This window comes from Diaporthe amygdali, assembly GCF_026229845.1.
Source record: "Diaporthe amygdali strain CAA958 chromosome Unknown NODE_25_length_736740_cov_64_583793, whole genome shotgun sequence".
In the NCBI taxonomy this organism is placed as follows: domain Eukaryota; kingdom Fungi; phylum Ascomycota; class Sordariomycetes; order Diaporthales; family Diaporthaceae; genus Diaporthe; species Diaporthe amygdali.
In genome coordinates this window covers 38,222-59,311 of record NW_026517045.1, presented here as the reverse complement: position 1 = coordinate 59,311, position 21,090 = coordinate 38,222, and the positions used below count along the sequence as shown (strand labels likewise).

At 51.9% G+C, this 21,090-nt stretch overlaps 7 protein-coding genes across 7 annotated transcripts; 5 read left to right on the top strand and 2 right to left on the bottom strand.

Annotated features, from left to right (window-relative positions):
* Positions 1-814: 814 nt before the first annotated feature.
* Positions 815-3,273, top strand: J7T55_007858 (cytochrome p450; the record flags this gene model as incomplete). Its single annotated transcript, XM_053130993.1, has 4 exons — positions 815-875; positions 1,274-1,848; positions 1,929-2,624; positions 2,713-3,273. 4 exons carry the CDS (start codon positions 815-817, stop codon positions 3,271-3,273), a joined length of 1,893 nt encoding a protein of 630 aa, XP_052990694.1.
* Positions 3,274-4,451: 1,178 nt separating this feature from the next.
* On the top strand, positions 4,452-5,485 carry J7T55_007857 (uncharacterized protein; the record flags this gene model as incomplete). The annotated part of the gene is made up of 3 exons (XM_053130992.1): positions 4,452-4,537; positions 4,608-4,800; positions 4,859-5,485. The coding sequence occupies 3 exons, from the start codon at positions 4,452-4,454 to the stop codon at positions 5,483-5,485; spliced, it is 906 nt and encodes a 301-aa protein (XP_052990693.1).
* A 1,407-nt stretch (positions 5,486-6,892) lies between these two features.
* J7T55_007856 (uncharacterized protein) lies at positions 6,893-8,376 on the top strand (the record flags this gene model as incomplete). Its single annotated transcript, XM_053130991.1, has 5 exons — positions 6,893-6,952; positions 7,068-7,496; positions 7,575-7,931; positions 8,041-8,137; positions 8,219-8,376. The coding sequence occupies 5 exons, from the start codon at positions 6,893-6,895 to the stop codon at positions 8,374-8,376; spliced, it is 1,101 nt and encodes a 366-aa protein (XP_052990692.1).
* Positions 8,377-8,968: 592 nt separating this feature from the next.
* Positions 8,969-11,043, bottom strand: J7T55_007855 (llantoate permease; the record flags this gene model as incomplete). Its single annotated transcript, XM_053130990.1, has 7 exons — positions 8,969-9,238; positions 9,337-9,556; positions 9,623-9,633; positions 9,710-10,183; positions 10,246-10,311; positions 10,378-10,809; positions 10,903-11,043. 7 exons carry the CDS (start codon positions 11,041-11,043, stop codon positions 8,969-8,971), a joined length of 1,614 nt encoding a protein of 537 aa, XP_052990691.1.
* Positions 11,044-12,107: 1,064 nt separating this feature from the next.
* On the top strand, positions 12,108-14,997 carry J7T55_007854 (uncharacterized protein; the record flags this gene model as incomplete). The annotated part of the gene is made up of 2 exons (XM_053130989.1): positions 12,108-12,264; positions 12,536-14,997. 2 exons carry the CDS (start codon positions 12,108-12,110, stop codon positions 14,995-14,997), a joined length of 2,619 nt encoding a protein of 872 aa, XP_052990690.1.
* Positions 14,998-15,271: 274 nt separating this feature from the next.
* Positions 15,272-16,738, bottom strand: J7T55_007853 (unsaturated glucuronyl hydrolase; the record flags this gene model as incomplete). Its single annotated transcript, XM_053130988.1, has 1 exon — positions 15,272-16,738. The coding sequence occupies one exon, from the start codon at positions 16,736-16,738 to the stop codon at positions 15,272-15,274; it is 1,467 nt and encodes a 488-aa protein (XP_052990689.1).
* A 2,473-nt stretch (positions 16,739-19,211) lies between these two features.
* Positions 19,212-21,041, top strand: J7T55_007852 (uncharacterized protein; the record flags this gene model as incomplete). The annotated part of the gene is made up of 3 exons (XM_053130987.1): positions 19,212-19,369; positions 19,438-19,808; positions 19,867-21,041. 3 exons carry the CDS (start codon positions 19,212-19,214, stop codon positions 21,039-21,041), a joined length of 1,704 nt encoding a protein of 567 aa, XP_052990688.1.
* Between the last annotated feature and the right edge of the window lie 49 nt (positions 21,042-21,090).

Here is a 21,090-nt window from a genome sequence, read left to right as displayed (position 1 = left end):
TAGGTGCCCAGTCAAATCTATTGGAGGCTCATCTTTCCGAGACAGCCGGAGGTAGTCCATTGTGTTCAAGATAGTGTGAGCAATGGGGTGTGTAGACGACATGATTGTCCCGGTTCCTTGGTTTCTTTTCTCGCGGATGTTGCCTTGTTAGCGAAGTCTATTCTGCTCCGGAAACATTTTTCAACAACTGCAGACTCAGAACAGTTCGACTGCATCCCTTTAAGTCTCACTAGGGGAACCAGGATCTGCCCACTTCCATAAGGGTATTTTTCAAGTGAGAAGAAGACACTAGGGAAACAATGACCGCGCCCTGTTATTGCTCACAAGAAGAAACATTCTAGGGTTCAAAATGTCATTTTCTTATTCTTTCTCTTTTTGCGTCAGCTCCCGGGACGACTGACCGTTGACTAGTCAATTGGAGTTCCTAGGAGACGAAAGACAGAAACGACGATCTCGCCCACTTCACAACATCACTACAGGGAGATATCCCCGTAAGGCAGCTGATACGTCGTAGGCGCTCCTTGAGTCTAGCTGCAAATTTCCTTATAAGAATTTATTCAATCCTATATATTGAGAACTTGATTATGGTCTCTTCAATATTCAGAACCCTTATTTATTTGTCGCTGCATTCTCGAAAATAGCCCGTCCAATTAATCTAAATAAAATGTAGCAACCACTTGCATCGCATCATTGAGTTGCTACTAGCAAGTTCTGTGACTACCACAGGATGGTTCACATCTTGTTTCCTAATTTCGTGACGCAGACAAGATCGCTCAGCTGTTGCGATCGAAATTGAATGGCAGACTGGGTTACGATGCTGCGAGTCGTAGCCTCTTCTCCTGAGCCTTATCGGGATCTTCAAGCTACCGACCGTTGTAACCGCGACTAACTCTGATAAATGCCGTTATGAGAGCGAATGCGAAATATAGCTGTAGGCATCTTACGAATACGGGAGCCTAAATTGCCAAATAGGGTTTCATTCAAACAATGCTCCCCACTTCGTACGCAGCTGTGAATTTCGATGCTCGCCATTCATTTCCTTGGCTCCAAGCTTCCGAAAGCTCTAAAAAGGCTCCCCGAGAAACAAACTCATCTTCTCATTCCACGCGTTCCAGGTAACCTAGAACTTTTGCCAACGTCGTCAGTCATCGAGGTCTGGATAGATATCGACTCCTCCCAACATTTGTATGCAATCGCTATTCCGAACGTTTTCAAATAAATTGCCCAAAGTGTCCGGTCATGTGGCCAGTATGGGTATTTCTGCTGTTCGCAGCGCCTCTGTGGCAGCTATTCAGCAGCATCGTCTGTTTCACCCAGAACTACATTGCAGCAAAGAAGACCGGACTGCCCATCGTCAGCAGCCCAGTGTATAGCAGAAGCCTACCTTGGCTTGCACTTTCGCCGCTCCTTGGTCCGCTTCTGCTCAAGGCGCCGTTTGGGCTGGGCTCATGGGTGCGGTACAACCGCTACATGTGGGTTTTGGAGGAGAAAGCCCGGATGTTTCAGGAGAAGGGGAAAGTGTTTGTGGTTGTTAACCCCCGTAAATTGCAGGTGGGGTACATCTCAGCGGTCAAATGCGAAATGGTTTTAGCTGATTCCGAGCAGATATACTCAGTAGACCTTGACGTTATAAGACAGGTTTACCTAAGGAAGAAACATTTCGAGCGCGATTTGGAGGGATGTGAGCAGATGCCCGAGTTGTTGAAGCCAAGTGTCAGTTCCGCGTTTGGTGCGGATTGGCAACGGCACAGACGTATTACTGCTCCTCCTTTCAATGAGAGCAACATGAAGATTGTCTGGCAAGAGTCCCTGACACAAGCTTCCGGACTCACTCAGTGGTGGATTTCTGTAAGATTACTTCCCTGCTACCCTCGCTCGAGCGATGAATCACGACTGAACACTAACCAATCAAACTATTTCGTGTCCAGCATGGGACTGATGGCTTTAGGAGCTCTTGTTCAGACACAATGACTCTCGCACTTAATGTCCTCGCAGCAGCCGGGCTGGGTTACTCGTGGAAATTCGTAGCAGTGGGCCAGGATAGCGAGGCCGACGACGATTTCTCTGCGCGTTACCGTGACAATCTTGCTGTGCTTCTTACCAGCATTCGTCTTCTAGGCACGACACCAAAGTGGATGTACGACCTCGGTCCCAACCACATCAAGTATTTGCCAAAATTGTTCCGAGACCATGTTGTGGCGTCGCAAGCATTCCGGAAGCAGATGCGACAGCTGGTCGAAGAGAGGAAGGTCGAAGTGGCCGCTGGTAGGGCCAATGAGAACATCTTCCTCAACGCGATGATTGCCAAATCCGTCGAGATGCGACAAGAAAAAACAGCCAAAACGTCTCCCGCTGGTGATGACTTCGGACAACTAGACGCCAATGGAAGCGGAGGGCTATCGGATGACGAGATCTTCGCGAACATGTTCGACTATAACATCGCAGGTCACGAGACTACTGCACACACTCTGAACTACTGCTTTCATATCCTCTCAGTCGAACCTCAATGGCAGGAATGGCTTCAAGAGGAAGTAGACCATGTCTATGGCACGTTGCCACTAGACACATCCAGCCTAGAGTATGAGCAATACTTCTATAGGCTCAAGCGCTGTCTGGCTTTCATGGTACGTTGTTTGTGTGATGCTGCGAGATTTTTGCTCCGCGTAATCACAGCTCTTCATAATCCTGACCTGCTAAATCGCCCGCGTCTAGTACGAAATGCTCCGACTCTACAGTCCTGTCGTTGACATGGAAAAAGACGTTCTCGGCAGGGGCCAAGAGCTGCGTGTCGATGGCCGCACGATATTCATTCCCGGAGGATCTGAGGTTCACATGTCCAATCTCGCGGTGCATCTGCTTCCTGAGTACTGGGGCGCCGACAGCGAAGAATTCAGGCCAACGCGCTGGATTTTGTCCGCCCCAAAGCCGTCCGAGTCTGCCATTTCCGCTGATGCTGTGGATGAGACCCACAAATCAGGCAATATGCTTGATTTCGAGGAAGTCGCGCCCCCACCTGTTGCCAAAGAGTCTTTTTTCCCGTGGTCACTAGGTGCGCGCAACTGTCCCGGAAAGAAGTTCGCACAGGTTGAGTTCGTGGCCGTCGTGTCATACGTGCTGCGGTTGTATAGACTGGAGGCGGTTAAGCTCGAGGGAGAAACGCCGGAGATCACCCGGAGCAGGATCTGGGAATGGACGAGAGAAAGCAAAGCGGAAATTACGATCAATTTCCGTGAGCCTGAGAAGTACGCTTTGAGGTTGGTGAAGCGGCAGTAAGCAAGCAAGGGGACAACAATTTGCGTTTTCAAATTCAGCACAACTGGTAAGCTAAGAAGAGGCATTGAATGCCATTTAGTTGTGTCTTATTTAGAGTTGAAAGTCAGGCTTGTATGATACATACAAATTTGTTTTTGAGACAAAGATTGGGAATAGTTACAAATAAACGCGACATTTGGTCATTGACTAAGATCTGGAGTTCATCTAAGCCATCCATTATCGCAACATAAACAACGCCAACTAACAGACTCTTTCTTTTATATTGCATGCCATTTTCAGACGATTTCAGTCACTTCTGAAGATCTCTTCCATGCCATCATAAGTTTACACTCTTGACTACCGCAATGCGGCTCCCCAAGATAGAAACAACGATGATGAGGAGACCTTGGGCATTATGTGTTATTCATCACTCAAGACAAACTAAGGAGACGCTAATGAGGATATTTCTTGTGTCAAGAGCTCCTCAACCATACCCACCGAAAGGAAGGCACCCATGCCAAAGTCAATAATACTGTCAGTGGGCTCATCAGGACGGGGTGGAAAGGATAGTGACTGACACGCCTTGCATTGATCAACCTAGTATATTGGAAGTCAGAGGCGAACAGCCCCATGTTCAACTGTTGTAATGCATCTGCCTTTGTTGCGCTCATGTGTTCGACGTCATTTGGCCGACGTCAACTTTGAAGAAAGTTGATGATTCCGTGGCGACTGGACGTATAAGAAGCTCTGTTCCGTCATGACCAAATGAAATAGTTTATAAAACTTCATCAAGACTGCCAATACCGAGATTGTGGCCTGAAAGAACTGTAGAATCTCAAAAGGCATACCCAGGGACACACGGCGCAGGTATCTATAATATTTGATGTTTGTTGAGAAGGCGTAGTTCTTTCGCCGATACCGCATATAGCTATGCTAAGCTTCAGTAGTGTATGTTACGCTCTAAACATCAATTACCTAGTATCATTGCCAAGCGGAGTCATCGACTTTGAAAATTAAGTGGGAAATCATTGCGTTGCTGAGTCAAATGATTGCGTTTCCCTACCAGGACCCACATCTAATATAAGCGCATCATTCTCTTCAAGTCTGGGCGGTCATATGATGCGACTTGCCCGACACACATTATAAGCAACGCTGCTGTCTATATGTCGAGGATGAATCAATTTACAAGCCTGTCCTTGATGCTAAGCGCGGGCGCAGCGCTAGCCCAGACTGGACACCTAAAGAACTCCTCCTCGGGTCTCCAAATTTTCCTGGATTTTGACGGGTGAGTGAGCTTCCCATGTTCGCTTTATTTGTGTCGGAATCATCCCGAGAAGCTCATGGAAGTGAAATAGCACCATCGTCACCTCGGACGCCTACACGTCCCTCGCTTATGCGGCGTACGCCAGCCTACCTGCCAACGCTTCTACCTCCGTGCCATCCTGGGACAACATTGAGACTACGTACGGCACGGTGTACGATGCTGTGTCTGTTACTGTTGACGAGCCCACGTCTTTGGAGGAGGCGATTAAATACGCAAACAATGCGGTGAGTGACAAGTCACTTGATACGCGTCTTTGCCTCACTCGTTAACGAGATAAACTAGGCCCTGCGCGCCGTAGAGCAATGGTCCTTTCTTTGGGTCCAGAACCTCGGGGTATTCGACGCGACCAAACAGGATGAGCTGGTCAAACTCGCCAAGAACCAAACACTTCGCGCTGGGTGGTGCAATTTTGCTACAGCAGCGCAGGAGAGCGGCGTAAAGCTAAATGTCGTCAGTCTCAACTGGTCACCGTCGTGGATCCGACTGGTCTTAGAAGAGGCGAGCGAGTGTCCTCAAGTCGTAAAAGACATCGAGACGTACTGTCCTGAGATACTTCCGGCGAACACCCTCGCGACTTCGCAGCTCAATCATGACACACAGCTATTCTCTGGTGGTGATAAGACGAAGCTGATAGAGAGAATCTTAGAATCTACGTCTGAGGAGGTGAGGAATGTGGCTTTTGTGTCGGACGGGGATGCGGACCTGCAGCCCCTGTGGGAGGGGCCGACGAATATTGGCGTCGTTGCTGGGATCAACGGCAGCGCCGCGGAAAGCTTTCGGACGTACGGAATAGACGTCATCGATGCAGGCCTGGGTTGGCAAGGGCATACTGGTGTTGGGAGTGGGAATGGACCTTTCGTGTACGGATTTGAGGATTGGCAAGACGTCGCGAAACTTCTTTGGGGCTAAGGGTTGTGCTTTGCATTGCACTGCTTCATGTTCGTCCAATTCGGTATGATGCGTAAAGCAGTATGCGCAGGGCGAGCATGCATTGTGCCATCAAAAATTCAAAGCCGGAGTCACCATGAAAAAGTCACTAGAGCGGTGAGGACTTATCATCCTGAACTGCAACTCTGTCAACAGCATTGCCTACTGTCGTATATCAACAGGGTAGACTCAGTGCGCAACGATCACAGGCTGGTTCATCAAAGTCCACGAACATGCTTCTAAGAAAACGTAGGAAGCATAAGACAAAATGACAGAAATCTGCTCCAAATTGGTAAAAATTGGTCAACGACGGGAGGCAATCCTCTGATCGATGTGAAAGAATATCAATTATAAGCAGCTGGTCTCGAACAAGCTACTTTCACAATACAGTTCAAGCTACTACACTTTATCGGACATCGGACTTGAACAATGTCCAAAGCACGAGACAGCACATGAAGAAATTGAAGATATTCCAAGCTAACGATTCTTGAAAACAATGATTTCGACGCGACGTCGAATCAAAGAACCCTTTCCTTCATTTCACGTTATCTCCCGTATCGTATGCATTTTCTCCTCATAAACTGTAACATGGAGACCTCAGGGAAGTATGCAACTTCTTCTGACCACTGGCGTGGAAGGGTTGTTCTCGGACAACATCCGGGCTAGAACCCGTTGCCCGAACGCACCAGCATCTCGAGTGGATTATTCAAGAAACAGACAACTTTCTGCTATTCACCTGAAATACTTTACAGCTGCAAACGGGGCGTCAGCCCGGAGATGAAGATTTAGAGTATTCAATGACAAGGAATAGATCTTCCGCAGCTTGTCTCCGAATGAAGGGAACACCATCTGTTTTATGCCCCCAAAATGCTTGGTAGCCCCACAATGGCCTGCAGCCTACGCTCAAATCGCGTGTCCCCCGGAGCTGAACACCTGGTACATCCCCCGGCCCCGAAGCCGGTTTTTGCACTAAGTATGCCACTCGGCGTATTACCCATCAAAAGGTACTGGAGCTTTCATATAAGTGCAACGTGACTTCGCGGTACACGAAAGACCCAATTGGTATCATGTGCGTTACGACCCTTAAATTTTCCCAACTTGCCCACTAGGAGCCTGTGCAATTCTCTGTCCCACTTGGCAGCACTGAGTAGAGACATTATGTGTCTTTCGTATAATATGTTCACATTTCTGATGTCTGGTTTGTTTCTAGCCGGTTGTGCAATCGCCACAGGCGGCCTCAACGGCCTCCCCTTCCTTAATGGGCCCATCACTCCGCCATATTTTAATACCATACTGGGTATGAAGACTAAAGTTGGGCAATTTGTTCATCCTGGTCTCTGGCATACACATGATGATTTGGAACGTATACGACTTGGCGTGAGGGACGGTATGGAGCCTTGGAAGACAGCCTACTTCAACTTCTCTGCTGATACATTCTCAAGCAGCGAGGTAAGAGAAATCGTAACCTTCCATCTTACCAATAACTTTTGAGACATATTCTCCCTACGGAGTTTTGAGCATCGTTGTCTAAGTTGATTGTGCTGACCATTTTTCCTGCGCCCAGTACCAGATGAAAGGTCCACATCCGGTCATCTGCCGGGGTGGATGCAGCAACTACACCAGCTTTTCCTTCGACGCCCGTGCTGCCTGGCAAAATGCTCTCATGTGGTACATCACCCGGAACCAAAGCCATTGGGATCGCGCCACTACAATTCTGGACGCTTGGGGCAGCAATCTGACCGATGTAATCGGAGTGGATACTGCGCTTCTTGTCAGCCTTGATGGTGACCTGTTCGTCAATGCAGCTGAGATCATGCGATGGGAAGGTGGATGGGTTGAGGCTGGCGCAAAATGGTCTGGCGGTGGGGGCTTTTCTAATCAGCTCTATTGGCTGTTTGCAAGACAGGCCATCATCATAGGGCAGGCCAACTATGGTCTAGCAACCATTAAGGCCCTCCTGTCTTTTGCGGTGTACCTTGACGACATATCTATGGTAAGTGCTTCATGGATGATACGCGAAGTATACTGTCAAGCTGTCGCTTCACCACTGACACGCCTTGTCTCCAAACAGTACAACTACGCCCTCGCTGCGTACCAGCACGACCCTTGCGGTGGCCTCCTCGGCAACTATGACCAGACCACCGGTCAGGGTGCTGAGACGGGCCGCGATCAAGGCCATGCCATGACCAGTCTGGGATGGGCGGCAGAGGCTGCACGTGTAATGCAATCTCAAGGGTGGAAGGACTCCTACACGATCCTAGATACCCTCTTGCTCAAAGGGGCCGAATACGCGGCGCGATTTAACCTAGGATACGATGTACCATATGACCGCAGTTTCTACCGCTGTGAAGCCATCCTTGTCAATGGTCCTTGGGCCCAGCCATCGAATATCAGCCGTGGTATCGCCGGGAGCCCCAAGGTCTGGGACGTAAGAACCGCACCTCTCCTGTTCGAGAAAGTCAAAACAAGGCGCACTTACGTGATTTCACTTGAAGCTTGTTCTGTTTCTGCCAGACTGACCCAACCGATCAACCTAGATCCTTTACTATCAGTACAATATCAAGAGAGGCTTGAATACCCCCTACATCGAACAGGCAAAGGCCACTTCTGATGCCGCAGGTGGAGAACAACATCGTGAGGAAAACGATTCTTTCCATCCCCTGCCATACCTTTTGTCTGTGTTATTTCATGTATACTTACCATCTTGACGGGTAGCTGGTTCTGCCTCCGCTTCGACCACTGACCATCCTGGCTGGGGCGATTTGATCTGGGCATATCCAGGGAAAGGGAGCTTCTTGAACAATAACGACCGCACTATTTGGGGAGGAGGTTCTATTGGGCCTAACGGGACGGGGAACATCAATGCAAAGTAGATGGAGACTACTCATAACACAGCAAACATTTATTTCCCTGCGTCTATACTAATCCACAATATCAGTTTACTCTCTAGACATGTGGCTATAGTCTCATGTATCAACAGTGGCGAGCCGGAAAGCTGGCAGTGTGTGAGCAATGTTCCCAATTTTTCAGCAAAATCAAAATTCATTAGCGACGGAATCTATCCCCGTCTACCTCTCCGCCACTGTCTTCGATTAGGTGAATATTTTTATTTGCCTATCTGAGCTTATGTCTCTTGCGTTCATTTGCAACGCTTCTTGGGTTATATAGAGTGATAAAACAGTCTTTTTCGAATAAATAATGATAAAAATCACATTCACAGGTGAATGAGCATGATGCTGCAGAGAGAAAAAATCACAATATTTTGCCGGGGAACCCCGGGGGGGGGGTGGGCATCTCCAACTACGTAGATATCGGAAAGCTCGGGGCTCTATGTTTCTCAGTTCTCTCTTCAATCTTTTTCACCCTCATGTGCATCCAGCTATATCCTCTTCTAAGCCAAACAATGTCTCGGTTGAGCACCACACTTCGCTTGAAACTCTCTTCTCCAGAATTCTCTATTGCTTCTCAAAAATCATATCTGAAGTCTGGATTCTCTGTGTCCGTGAGATCCTTGAACGCGTTTGAGTGCCCGATCTTCTCTGATTCCGCCACGTTGGTAGCAGCGCCATCGACAGGCGCAGCCTCTGAAGATGCCGAGGCCATACTCCTCTTCTTGTGGTTACGTCTCGTTAGAATGATGCGGGTGGTGGCAAGGGTGATGTTGAAGAGCACGTAGAGGCAGAAGTGGGCAGTGAAGCCTTTGTGGTAGCGAGGAGCATCGCCACTTTGGAAAATCTACGACATTGGCAAGACGTTCAGAGTCAGGAACAGAAAAAGGTAATGGGGGCTTTCCGGATGCTTCAGCTTGAATTAGCTCAGGAAAAGACACGTACCTGTGGCGCAGTCATATTGCCAGCGGCCCACGCGATGAAGGTCATGGCGAGGGTGGTAGACTTCTTTGTCTGCCCGGCGATGTTGCGGGAGATGAGAGAGAAGATCATGTTACCTTCAGCCAGGTAGAACTGCATGCAATAAAAGGCAATGAGGAGGCCGACGCGTGTGGACGCTGTGGGCTCGATGTGGTAAATTATAGCAGTTCCGATGATTGGAGGTCTATTGATAGACTGTTAGTAATGACTTCTCCCAGATAGGGAAGCTCTTGATGACTGTGGTTCTTACATGGTCCATACCTAAAGAGATAGCAACTGTCAGTAACAACTCTATCCATTGAGTCTTTACATGGGACAACTTGGTAAAACTACTCACATGCATAACCCAGGCGGTCTGGTTAGTCCACGTACACAAAGCAGCCGACCCGACCATGACAATAATAGTCACAGCACCCTGGGCAATATTCAGCAGCTGCGTCTCCAAGTACGTAAAGCCGAATGAGGCGATAATAAGGTTGGAAAAGACACCGAGTCCGCCTATGACCAGCGTCGAGGTAAGTTGGAGGGTCACGTAGAGCCACACGATCGGGTCCGTGATGGCCTCGATTGCCTGGTAGCGCTTATAGACCTTATTCTGAATACCCGTCTCATTGGCGCGGACGCGCTCGACCATAAGGCGCTTCTCATCCTCGTTAAAGCATTTGGCCTTCATCGGCGTGTCCGGAAGCCACCATCCGATGAAGAGGCCCCAGGCGCAGGTGAGGCAGCCGAGCACGAGGAAGAGTAGCTGCCAGGGCAATATCTCGTGGCCGACGTAGTGCGATACACCCCAGGCGATAATACCACCAACCTTTGATTCGTAAGCTGGTGCGTGATCTGAGAAGCTATGTCGAAAAGCACACGAATGCTTACCATCAGCTGCACTCCCATCATACAATACCAAAGAGACGTCAGGAGCATCTGTTCCTTCTTGGTATACTATAGTATTACGTAGCGAATTCAGCCACACTACCAGTGTCGAATCAAATTTCGTCTCAAACTCACCCACATGGAAGTCATGATGATGAACGAAGGCTGCACACAACTTTCAAAGACTCCCAACAGAAATCGAACGGCCATTAAGGATCCAAAATTTCTGCAGGCGGCGGAGCAGGCGATGACGATGCCCCAGCAGAATACATTGGCTGAGAGGTATTTGGCGACTGGAAGCTTCTGGAGCAGAAAATTGGTAGGATATTCGCCCACAAGGACGCCCATGTAGAGAATGGTGCCAAGCCAGCTGTACTGCTGTCCGACGAGATTGGTGTCCTCCTGGATGCCCATGATAGAGGAGAATGACAAAGTTCCCTTGTCAAGAGCCTGGCAGAAGTAGGTGCCCAGCATACATGCCAAGATCCGCTTGTTGATTTTCCAGAACAGTTGGCGATTGGTATTCTCGTCGATGTAGATGGCTTCGTGGCCTGCGTACTGGGCGGTCTATAGAATTGGAATCAGGCAGGACTGTCAGTCGCAATTCCTCGATACCTGGGTAGCTATGCCTCATAGCCCCTTTGAGGACAGCGTATGTACAGGAAGTAGGAAATAGGGTAGACTTGCCTCGTCATCTGCCTTCTCGTGGGGCTCTGGTTCGGCGAATGGCCGCGATATCGGGGCCTTCACAATGGCGATCTCATCGTGAGCATCAGAGATTGTCGAATTAGTCTTCTCCATTATGACTGCAAGACAATAAGATTTGCTAGAGGGTATTAAGCTAGCAACAGCTGGGCTTAAATATTAACAACTGGCCACTCAGTCGAATATTTGAGGTTAATGCAACCACAAGGTGAGACCGGACTGCCCAAGTTGACGGCAAGATCCGAACAAGTATTTATCGAAACGCAGAAGAATGACAGGTCGGCGCTGGTACCTTGATTCTACCTAGAGTGAGCCGCGCTTACTGTAGTGTCCCCAGGCTCTGGAAGTCCGGAATCTTTGGAATCCTGGTCACAACGAGGTCAGCGGCGACAGGCCACTGGCAATGGAGACGTAGCCGGGCACGTTTCCACGACATCTGTTATCCCAAAGGATCTGGAGAAGCGAGTGCGCGGAAATACGATATTGCAGGTAATTTCTCCTCTAAGCTGCGTTCGAGAGCACAGCTCACCGCACCAGGTCCTGCTGAAATGCTTTCCTTACGGATCGTTGCCCATGAGGGGGCCACATTGTGCATCTTGGCGAGGCCGGGCGCCACACGGAACCATACCAATGGATTAGAGCAGATGGTGTGTTGGGCGGATCTCACTCCGGTATTTCACCCGGCGCCCGACAGGACACATGGATGGATGACTGTGGTTCCCCACAATACCCCAGGTCCCCCGCAATTCGCTTGCGCCACTTTGACCATGATCTTCCCCTTCTTTTGTCCGTGTCTCGAGACAATCTGGAGTTGCTGGTGATGCCAAATGTAGACTGGACCAGCACCGTGTTGTGTGATATTTCCCCAAAAAGTACAATGGACCCCATGGGAATATGCTACAACTTCGGGAGTTGTCTCTCGGTATGGAATAGCCTTGCAGCCTACGTACACCCTGTGCATACCAACATGACCCACTTCCCAGTGGCGTGTCGTAAAAAGGGTTAGAGCATGAGCGTGACACTGAAGTCATACACTGCACCGGCTCTCCCATTGGCATTTTTTGTCACTTCATCGCCCATCAGCATGCCCATCTCGTCAGCGCCCACTTGATTTCATGTCTGCCGTGTATCTTATCAGATAAGGAGAGACAGTTGTGATCATGCAGCATTTTGGCGAATCCCACCAGGACGCGAACGAGGCTTCAGCGTCGGAGCCTGAAGAGGTCGAGGACGAAATAGAGGTCGAAGCTCCTGAAGGTGCTGAGAATAATGGAGCCGACGAAGGACCTCCAGCCAAGAGGAGGAAGACCGGTGGCAGTGCGACCTCCAAGTATGAAGGGCCAGCGTAAGACGCTTCCCGATATTACCAGTGCTATTGTCAACGGACTTGGGCGAGCGGGTGTGGAGGGATGTGTTCGAAGGTATGGACTGACATGTATTTCCACACGCTAGATGCCAGTCCTGCAGGCGCAAGAAAGCAAAATGCTCTAGACGCCTCCCTTGCTCGCAGTGCGAGAGATATAGTAAGCAGTCACATTTCCCACACGAAGTCTCACTGCATTTTCTGACCATGAGGCGTGTCAACAAGACCTGGAGTGTGTGTACGATGAAAGGAAGCTCAAGCCAGGACTGCGGTCTGGCGCCATCGAGCACCTCAGCCAGAGAATCACTGCGCTCGAGAACATGTTCCTCGGCCAAGGCATGCTGTGGCAACAAAATATCACCAAGATATGGCGTAGACTTGACGATGTGGCACCGGAACGGGTATCCAACCCCAGCCCACCGGACTCTGGCTGCTCCATGGTTGGGACCTCGCTGCAGGAGTGCACAGCGCAACTCCGAAAGACACTTTCTTCCGCGTCCGGAGACGGCAATTCATGGGCACTGCCACCTAGCGAAAAGGAGACGTCAACCCGGGTTCACGATGTTCAGCACCATCAAGCAAACCCACTACCGTCGAGGATGGATTCAGAACACCGTATCACCACTGGTGACGACAACGAATTGCCCCCCGACGACGTTCTGTTCTTACTTGTGGAAACCTACTTTCGTCTCATCCATCCCTGGATCCCCATGCTGCATGTTCGAAATTTCCGTCAGCGCATGAAGGATCCATTACAGCGTAGCCAGATCACCACAATCTGCCATGCTATCATCTCCATCTGCGCGCGTTTCTCCAATGACCCTCGTCTCGGTCAAGATAGCGCAGCACGCGATCAGAAAGCGAAACGAAGTCGCGATACTGTGATCCTGCAGAGCATGCAGTCTTTCTCGGTGGAAAACCTTCAGGCGCTCATCATTATTGCCTTCGACACCATCGGTAGTGGTCGCAGCCCAAGTGCCTGGTCTGTGGTGGGCAGCATGACGCGTACGGTCGAGCAGCTACAACTCAGCGTCGAACCTGCAAGTGACGAGCAATCTCGCGCCGCTGAAATGCTCCAGAACCAGATCAAGAGAGTCGCTTTCCTGCCTCCTGCGCGAGATTGGAGTGAGCTCGAGGAGCGAAGGCGTGTATTCTGGAATGTGTTCCTAATGGACCGTTTCTGTAGCATCGCCACAGGATGGAACCTGTCCCTGACGAGTGCCGATGTAAGGAGAAGGCTACCTTGCGAAGGTGCTTTATGGGAGGCGGGCGATGCCCTTGAGACTCCCACGCCGTTCTTTGGGGTCTCGGAAAAGTACGATCAAACATCCACAACCTCCCCATCTTTGGACCCTCGCCAAAGGCAGAAGGCACAGGCAAATGAGATGAGGTTACCCACAGCCAGAGTCGAGAGTGAGGACCAGGAGTCTCTCGGTGGGTTTGCCTATTGCATTGAGGCAACCGAGAGTCTCAGTCTTGTCACGTCATTCTTCCTACAGCAAGCAGTGGACGTCTCCAAGGCACAGGACGTCCAGATGTGGCTCATGCGCTTCAAACAACTGGATCTCCGCCTGGTACAGTGGAAGATATTCCTACCTGAGCGTTGGCGAGAGGCTTGTGCGCTCAATGAGGATGGCAATATGGATCCCAACTTAACCCTTGCACATATTACTCACAACGTAGCCGTCATACTTCTCCACCAGGGTATCGCCTACCCATCCGCCAAATGGCAGTCGGTGCTGCCAACCATCGGCGTGCGTCTCCCTTCTGCCTCCAGTGCCGAGACTTGCCTCCTTGCTGCGACCGAGGTGGTTACTATCGTGGAGCGATTCCTACGTGACAACCCTGTCACGCTAACGAATCCTCAGTTTGCATTCTGTCTATTCATATGCGGCCGTATGCTGTTAGCCCATACTGCATATTATAGCATTCCACTTCCAAGAGAATTTGATGTATTGCTGGACTCTCTTTGGGAGATCTCAAAGAGATGGAACCTAGAGAACAACATCGCAGCCAAGTTCGCCTCCCGTCTAGTAAGGGCTCGACAACAAGGTGCCTCTCTAGACATCCGGCAGGCCGTCTTCTCCGATGATCAGGCTGCTATCGCACATAACTCATCTAAGTCTCAACTTCACGGCGCCGGAGTGGCGAGACAGAGGAGCAGCATACCGGGTTCCCATAAATCTCAGCCACTTCATCCCATGACCAAACGCAGCCAGGCCATGCCGGGTCCTTTCCTTCAAGAGAGGCCTGGTACCGATTATCGCCACCGTGCCGCAGCCCAGACCCCATTGGGTGGGCCGTCGGTGGACATACAAATACCCATCAACGGCGGCAACAGCACCAACATTGGCGGCAGCAGTCATAGTAACATGAGACTTGCAGAGGAGGAGTCACCCGAGAGCATATCGTTCGCGTTTCCTCCCTTGCCTTTAGCCTTCCAGGCGGGCCAAATCGCGAGCGCAACGCAGACCGCAATCCAGTCACCAGCCATGCAGCCTGCCCCGTATCCCGTTCAGGATTTTGGAAATGGTATGGTCCCCATGGACGCGGCCGCATTCCAAGATATCGATTTCTTTCTGGAATACTCTTTCCCGCCAGATAAGCGTGTCAGCATGTACGCGCAGTCAAGTGATCAGAACGAGGCGACAGAAGGATTAAATCAACTGAATGAAGAGCCGGTTTGAGGGTAATTGGATATGAGCAAAGGAGTCAAAATTCTGTGTTTCTTTACGACTTTCCCGGTGTCTCCCCCATATTCCTCTTTCTATGTATATCATCTCTCTTGAATTCGCGTGAACGCAATCTACGTCCACTATATGCCATAGTCTTAGTAGGCGTTCATCGTCACTACTTACGAAAGTCAAGGCAAACCGCTTCCATATCTCAAACCATCGTTTACCAGCCATTGACCCACCAGACTATCTTAGGGAAATAAACAACCAGAACAAGCAATGCTATCTATGCCCCCAAACTCACAAGAGCATCACCAATTCCCATCTCTAGCAGCTTGTTCCCGACCAACAGAAAGAAGTAGTCGGCGTACACTAGCGAGTGATTAGCCCATCTCCGAGGCGCGAATTCGTAGTTATTGATGGTGGCGCCGTCGAGGATGGCCTCACAGCCACCATCGTCCACATCAAAGGCTACCACCGTGACATCCTGCTCCTCCGCCCCGTGGTCAGGCGTGTCCACAATTGACCTGACCGTCGCCCCGTTGACCCGAGGGACGAACTTTCCGCGCGGCGTGAGGTAATCTTTGCAAACCGCGCTCGTGATTCTGAGCGCTGCATCCAGATACCTCTGCGCGCGCACACATCGCCGCAGCGCCAACGCCTCATAGATAAGCAAGAACCCATACGAAGCAATCATAGCTGCGCTGGTATCCGTCGGCTCCGGCCCTCCTCCAGTCCCCTCCGGCGCCGGCTCAAAATCCCAAGGCGGCACCCCGTCGCCATCCTCGGGCATCCGCTCCAGGAACGCATCCGCACACAATACCGCCGTGTCGAGGAACTCCTCCTCCCGCGTCCACCCCCACACCTCCGCGAACCCGGCCACCGCCCACACCTGGCCCCGCGACCAGCACGACCCGTGGTGCCGGCCCTGGTTTGTCAGCCGCTGGCGGACCGCGCCGTCCGCCGGGTCCAGCACCGCGAGGTGCGCGGTGGTGCCGTCGGCTCTCACGTGGGTGCGCCGAGTGGTGCGGGCGTGGCTGACGGCCGCATCGCGCATCGCGACGTTGCCCGTGCGGGCCGCGACATAGAAGAGAAGCGAGAGGTTCATCATGTTGTCGATGATGACGAGGAACTCCTTGGAGGGGTCCTGGAAGTTGTAAGCCCGCGTGACGCACGTGTCCCACGAGCGGATGGCGCCGACAGCCGGGCTGTAGCGGCCGTGGAGGGTGGCGGCGGCGGTCTTGAGCGTCTCGAGGGCGCGCGCGTCGTGGCGGAGCTCCCAGGCGGGACGGGCCCAGGGCATGATCATGAAGCCTAGGTCGTGCGTCGTGGCGAGGTGGGCGTTGGCGTGCAGGGTTTCCGTCCACCAGGTGCAGGCGTGCTCAAGCTGAAGTTGATGAACAGGGGAGAGTTGTTGTTGAAAGACATGAGGATACTTGGTCTGTCGCTCCAGGAGAAGATATAGGCTTCCTGGGAAGAAGCCTGATGTCCAAAATTTCAGGTCGCGGTATACGTATTTGCTGCCACCTGGGTGAGTGTATTCCGGAAACAGCGTGGGTGGGCTGGCATTGAGTTGTAATGCCTTCTGGGCAACAGACCACAGCTTTGCTGTAACTGATGGAGCGTACAACTCAGACAGGACTGTTGTGGACTGCTCTCCATGAACATGCGGTTCAGCAAAAGGTTTAGCTGTGATGGGAGCACAGTTTCCATTCTGCAATGACTGCCTTGCCTCTGCGCTCAATACGCTCATATTTTTGTGGCAAACGTTTGATTAGACCTTAGGTAGGTATGTTTTCGTATAAGAAATTGTGGTTGATGGACAGTCTTGCAGCCTCGTGACTACTTGCGATGTATCTGAATTGAGCCGAGTTTCATGATGACAGATTAAAAACATGATCCCCATGCCGACTACGAATCTAAATTCGAAGAAAATTATAGATGCAAGCGAGTTAGGTGGACAGTTTTCGTCTTGATTGCTAAGCCTTGAGATACGAATCCTCCGCACTGGGTAGATTATCTGAAATCGTTCTAACCCAACACTCTTTCTGGACTATACTATGAGAAAGGTAGGAAGACATGGTACGTTTTCAGAAGTTCTCTTCCGGAATTTATCCGCCAATAGCCCGATGGTGCCTCATGGGCCTTCCAGGTCATGTTGGAATCCGGCATGGCGGAGGAAGTGCCGGACCGTCGCCCGCTCCAACGTCCTATGTCATCAGTTTTTTGGTTGGGCTCAGCTATCAATCAGCTTTCTTGTGAGACCGCAGGTACGGAATTCCTCCCAAAATTCCATGATCAAATTCTCTGTCGAGGCTTTAATTCCATGCCTATCCGCGTGTTCCTGCTTGACATCATGTTACTATCCGAAGACTATGCGTCGCCCATGCAGCCCAAGCCGGTCACGCAGATACCTCATAAGCATGTGCACCTTAGAGCAAGTGCCAGATTTATGAATCCACAGAACGTCACTACAAGTATAAGGTCAAAAATACCAGGGATGTTTTAACCCTATGTTAGGGTTTCGATAGTTGAATCCCTGCGATCGAGGCTACAATCTGGAAGTATATATACGAGCTCATAGCCGCCCGCACCCGTTTCCGTTTTCAAGAGATGACATGGACGGGCCACCGCTGACCTGGACGGTTATCTGGCGTGGTACCTATAGCAATCTGTTTGTATATTACATGTTCGAGGAAATGCGGCGATGGAGTTATGTCTTTTGAGATGCGGATAGGTTGGAGAAGCATGGCGGCAGAGACGTTCCTGATAAGGCAATGGAAAGAATGCTGAGGTGAAGGTCCAAAGGTTGAGCTGTGGTGAGATTCGTAGACGGAAATCGTGATAATGATTTCAGGACAGCGTTCGCTCTTCCTGTCACCAAATGATATATGGCCTCGGAGAACAGGGACAATATGCTAATTACGCACCACAACCGAGCGAGCATGGACTTGCCATATTTTGCACGCTTGACGGCCATAGGCGATTGGCCAGAAGACGCGAGTTTTGTCTTCAGTATCAGCTCTCACTGCACAGAGCCGCATCCAAGCGAAACTCGTACTACTTATATCCCCAGAAACTCTTTCTTTCAAATTGTCTAATTACAAGACCCAAAACAGTCAATTCTGGTTCACACAAAGTTGGTGGCCAATCATACCTGTTATCATTATATGGTCGGGTCTTCAACATGTCTGAGCCTATCTCACCAAATTTAGGAGATCAGGGTGTCTCTCTTGTCTCTGATACAGCCGATGCGAAGCGACACTTGGCCCTCAACATCATATGCTAGATCCGCCATTGCCCTCCCTTGGGACGAACGCTGCGTGAATTATGGACGGCTATAAATTTCAGACACGTTTTGAGACTATATTGTGAGCTTGTTTGAAATTCTCACATTAATTAACAAAAACGTTGCTCAAGGGACTACTTCAGCAACAAGGATTATTGTCAATGCTAGCTCGAGTCTCTCGGCTCGGGCTTTCTTGATGTTCATCCTTTCTTTGAAGTAGGCCACCACCTATTTTGAAGATGCCACATGTCAGCCACCTCACTAGCATACGAGGTCTCAAAGTATGTAGGTAATCTGTCCAGAAGTCAGAGGTTGAAGTTTGGGTTTTGATCAGAAATCTAGAGTATTGTAAATCGAGTTGCCTCAAGCCTGCGTTCTTTTATACCTGATGAAAATCGAAGAGAAAAGATCTGCAGCTAGTCAAAGTCTTTCGAGGCTACTGTATTGTACAAGATCTGTACGACACCAGGCGGTAAGTAATAAGAGCACCATGGTTACAAAAGAGGCAGAGGTACTAGGGTTACATGCCGTAGACGATTCTAGCAGCAGGGATCTAGGTCCCGTCGCGCTAGAGGCCTAGCGTGGCCAGGTCCGTGCCTCCCGCCTGCAAATTGGCGACTTGCCCCGGAGCCGAGGCCCAAGGTAAAGTTGGGGAGCTGCAGGCAATTCCGGGGAAGGGCTGGACGTGGGCAGGGCGGAACTTCAACTCGTCCACTTTGCTTGTGACACAGCATACGACTCCTGCAGACCGTCATTTTATTGTGTCGTACGCCCTGATGCTCTGTGTAGGGCAGCTGGTCCTTTTGTTCCTCTCCACTTTCTGGCGGCCTGTCTGAGGCTGCAGTCTCCTCCTTGCGCCGACTCAGCTACATCATTCTCCCCGCGTTCGAACCAATTACCTCTGGACCGTCTTTAGCTGTGAGCAGACACACCAGCCATGTTCGCTGCAACGCGGCGGTGGTTCCGTCGCAACAGAACGCCCATTGCCATCGGCGTGGGCGTCGTGGGTGCCGGCTATGTCGTCACCCAGTACGTCCTCAACAAGCTCAACGATGCCCGCGAGCGCATGAGCGGTGACCGCATAGCCAAGGAGAAGTGCGTCCTATCTTTCCCTCCCCTCTCGTGTCGTCGTCATCGTGCTAACAGGCCACCCCACCTCACAGTCTGCGGCGCCGCTTCCAACAGAACCAAGAAGACTGCACGTACACCGTGCTGGCCTTGCTACCCACAGCGACCACGCGGATACTGGAGTCAATGGACGTGGAGAAGATTACCCTCGAAATCCAGCAGATGAAAGGCGGGAATGGCTCCAAGTCAGTCAAGAGCGGGAGCGGCGACTCGATGAGCCTGCCCGAGACAATAGGCATGACCGACGAGGACGGCCGGAGCATCGTGTCCACGAGCGAGAGTGGCGTGCACGCCAGCCAGATCACAGTGCCACCGGCCAGCCAGACGTCAGAAGGCGAGCAGCCACCACAGCCAGACAAGCCCAAGAGGACGAAGCGGCAGCTGTGGGGTGACGTGACCATCAGCTGTAAGTGGTGCTGTGCTGTATATTTCGTTGCGAATGGCCCAGCTAACAATCTCTGAAGCTATAACAAGGGCCTACACCCTAATCTACACCTTGGGCCTCCTCACCATGCTCACCCGCGTGCAGCTCAACCTCCTCGGCCGCCGCAGCTACCTCTCCAGCGTCGTCTCCCTCGCGACCGGTTCCAACACGGCGACCATCAGCCTTGAGAACAACGACGATGACAACTCGGCCCAGGCCTATGGCGACGACTTCGAGGTCAACCGCAAGTACCTGACCTTCAGTTGGTGGCTGCTCAACAAGGGCTGGCTGGACGTGGCGGCGCGGGTCGAGGCCGCCGTGCGCCAAGTCTTCGGGCAGACCAGCCCGCGCGACCAGCTCACCCTCGAGACCTTCGCCGCCATGACGGGCCAGGTGCGCCGGCTGGTCGAGGGCTCGGCGGCCTTCTCGGACCCGGCGGCACCGGCAGTCGCGCCGACTAAGTGGCTCTCCTTCCTGCTGCCCCCGCCCGACAAGGAGGAGTACGTACTCAAGGAGTCGGGCATCCTGGACGACAGCGCAGCGTCCGCGACACAGGCCCAGGGCGAGGACCCATCATCACAACAGCCACCTTCATCACCCAACTCCACCGCCTCCCTCCGTCGGCTGCTGGACGAGACATCAGACCTGATCGAGTCGCCGACCTTCACGCACGTGCTGACGCAGCTCCTAGACGCCGGCTTCGGCACGCTGCTGGACACCAAGCTGGCGCAGGGTGCCTTTGACCTGGCGCCCTCGCCACCCCAACCCTCCGCACAGGAAGCAGCAGCAGCAGCACCACTCACGATAGACGCCAACGGCGTGGGCATCAGCCTGGAGCGGCAGCGGCAGCGCGCCGAGAAGAAGGTCCTGCTGCCCAAGTGCCTGTCGGTGCTGACGAAGCAGGCGCACGCCGTGGGCGGCGGGGTCCCCGGCAACGAGTACCTGTCCGCCATGGAGGCGGTGCGCGACCTCGAGGGCTTCGCGGCGCTCGTCTACTCCAGCAACTGGGAGAACGAGGTGCGCGACGCCGAGGTCCCTGCCGCGCCCTCGACGACCACGGCTACCACCACCACCACCGCGGCCGAGTCGAGCGTGCGCCAGTCGCGGGTGCTGGGGCTGGGGGACGGTGAGGGTGAGGGGAGCATCGTGCTTGTGGACCCGTCGCAGAGCTCGTTTGAGAGCGCGTGGGCCAAGGCGACTGAGAAGGCATCGTAGGCGGCGCGGTGCACAGTATTGTTCGATAGATAGGCTGGTGGGATTGGTG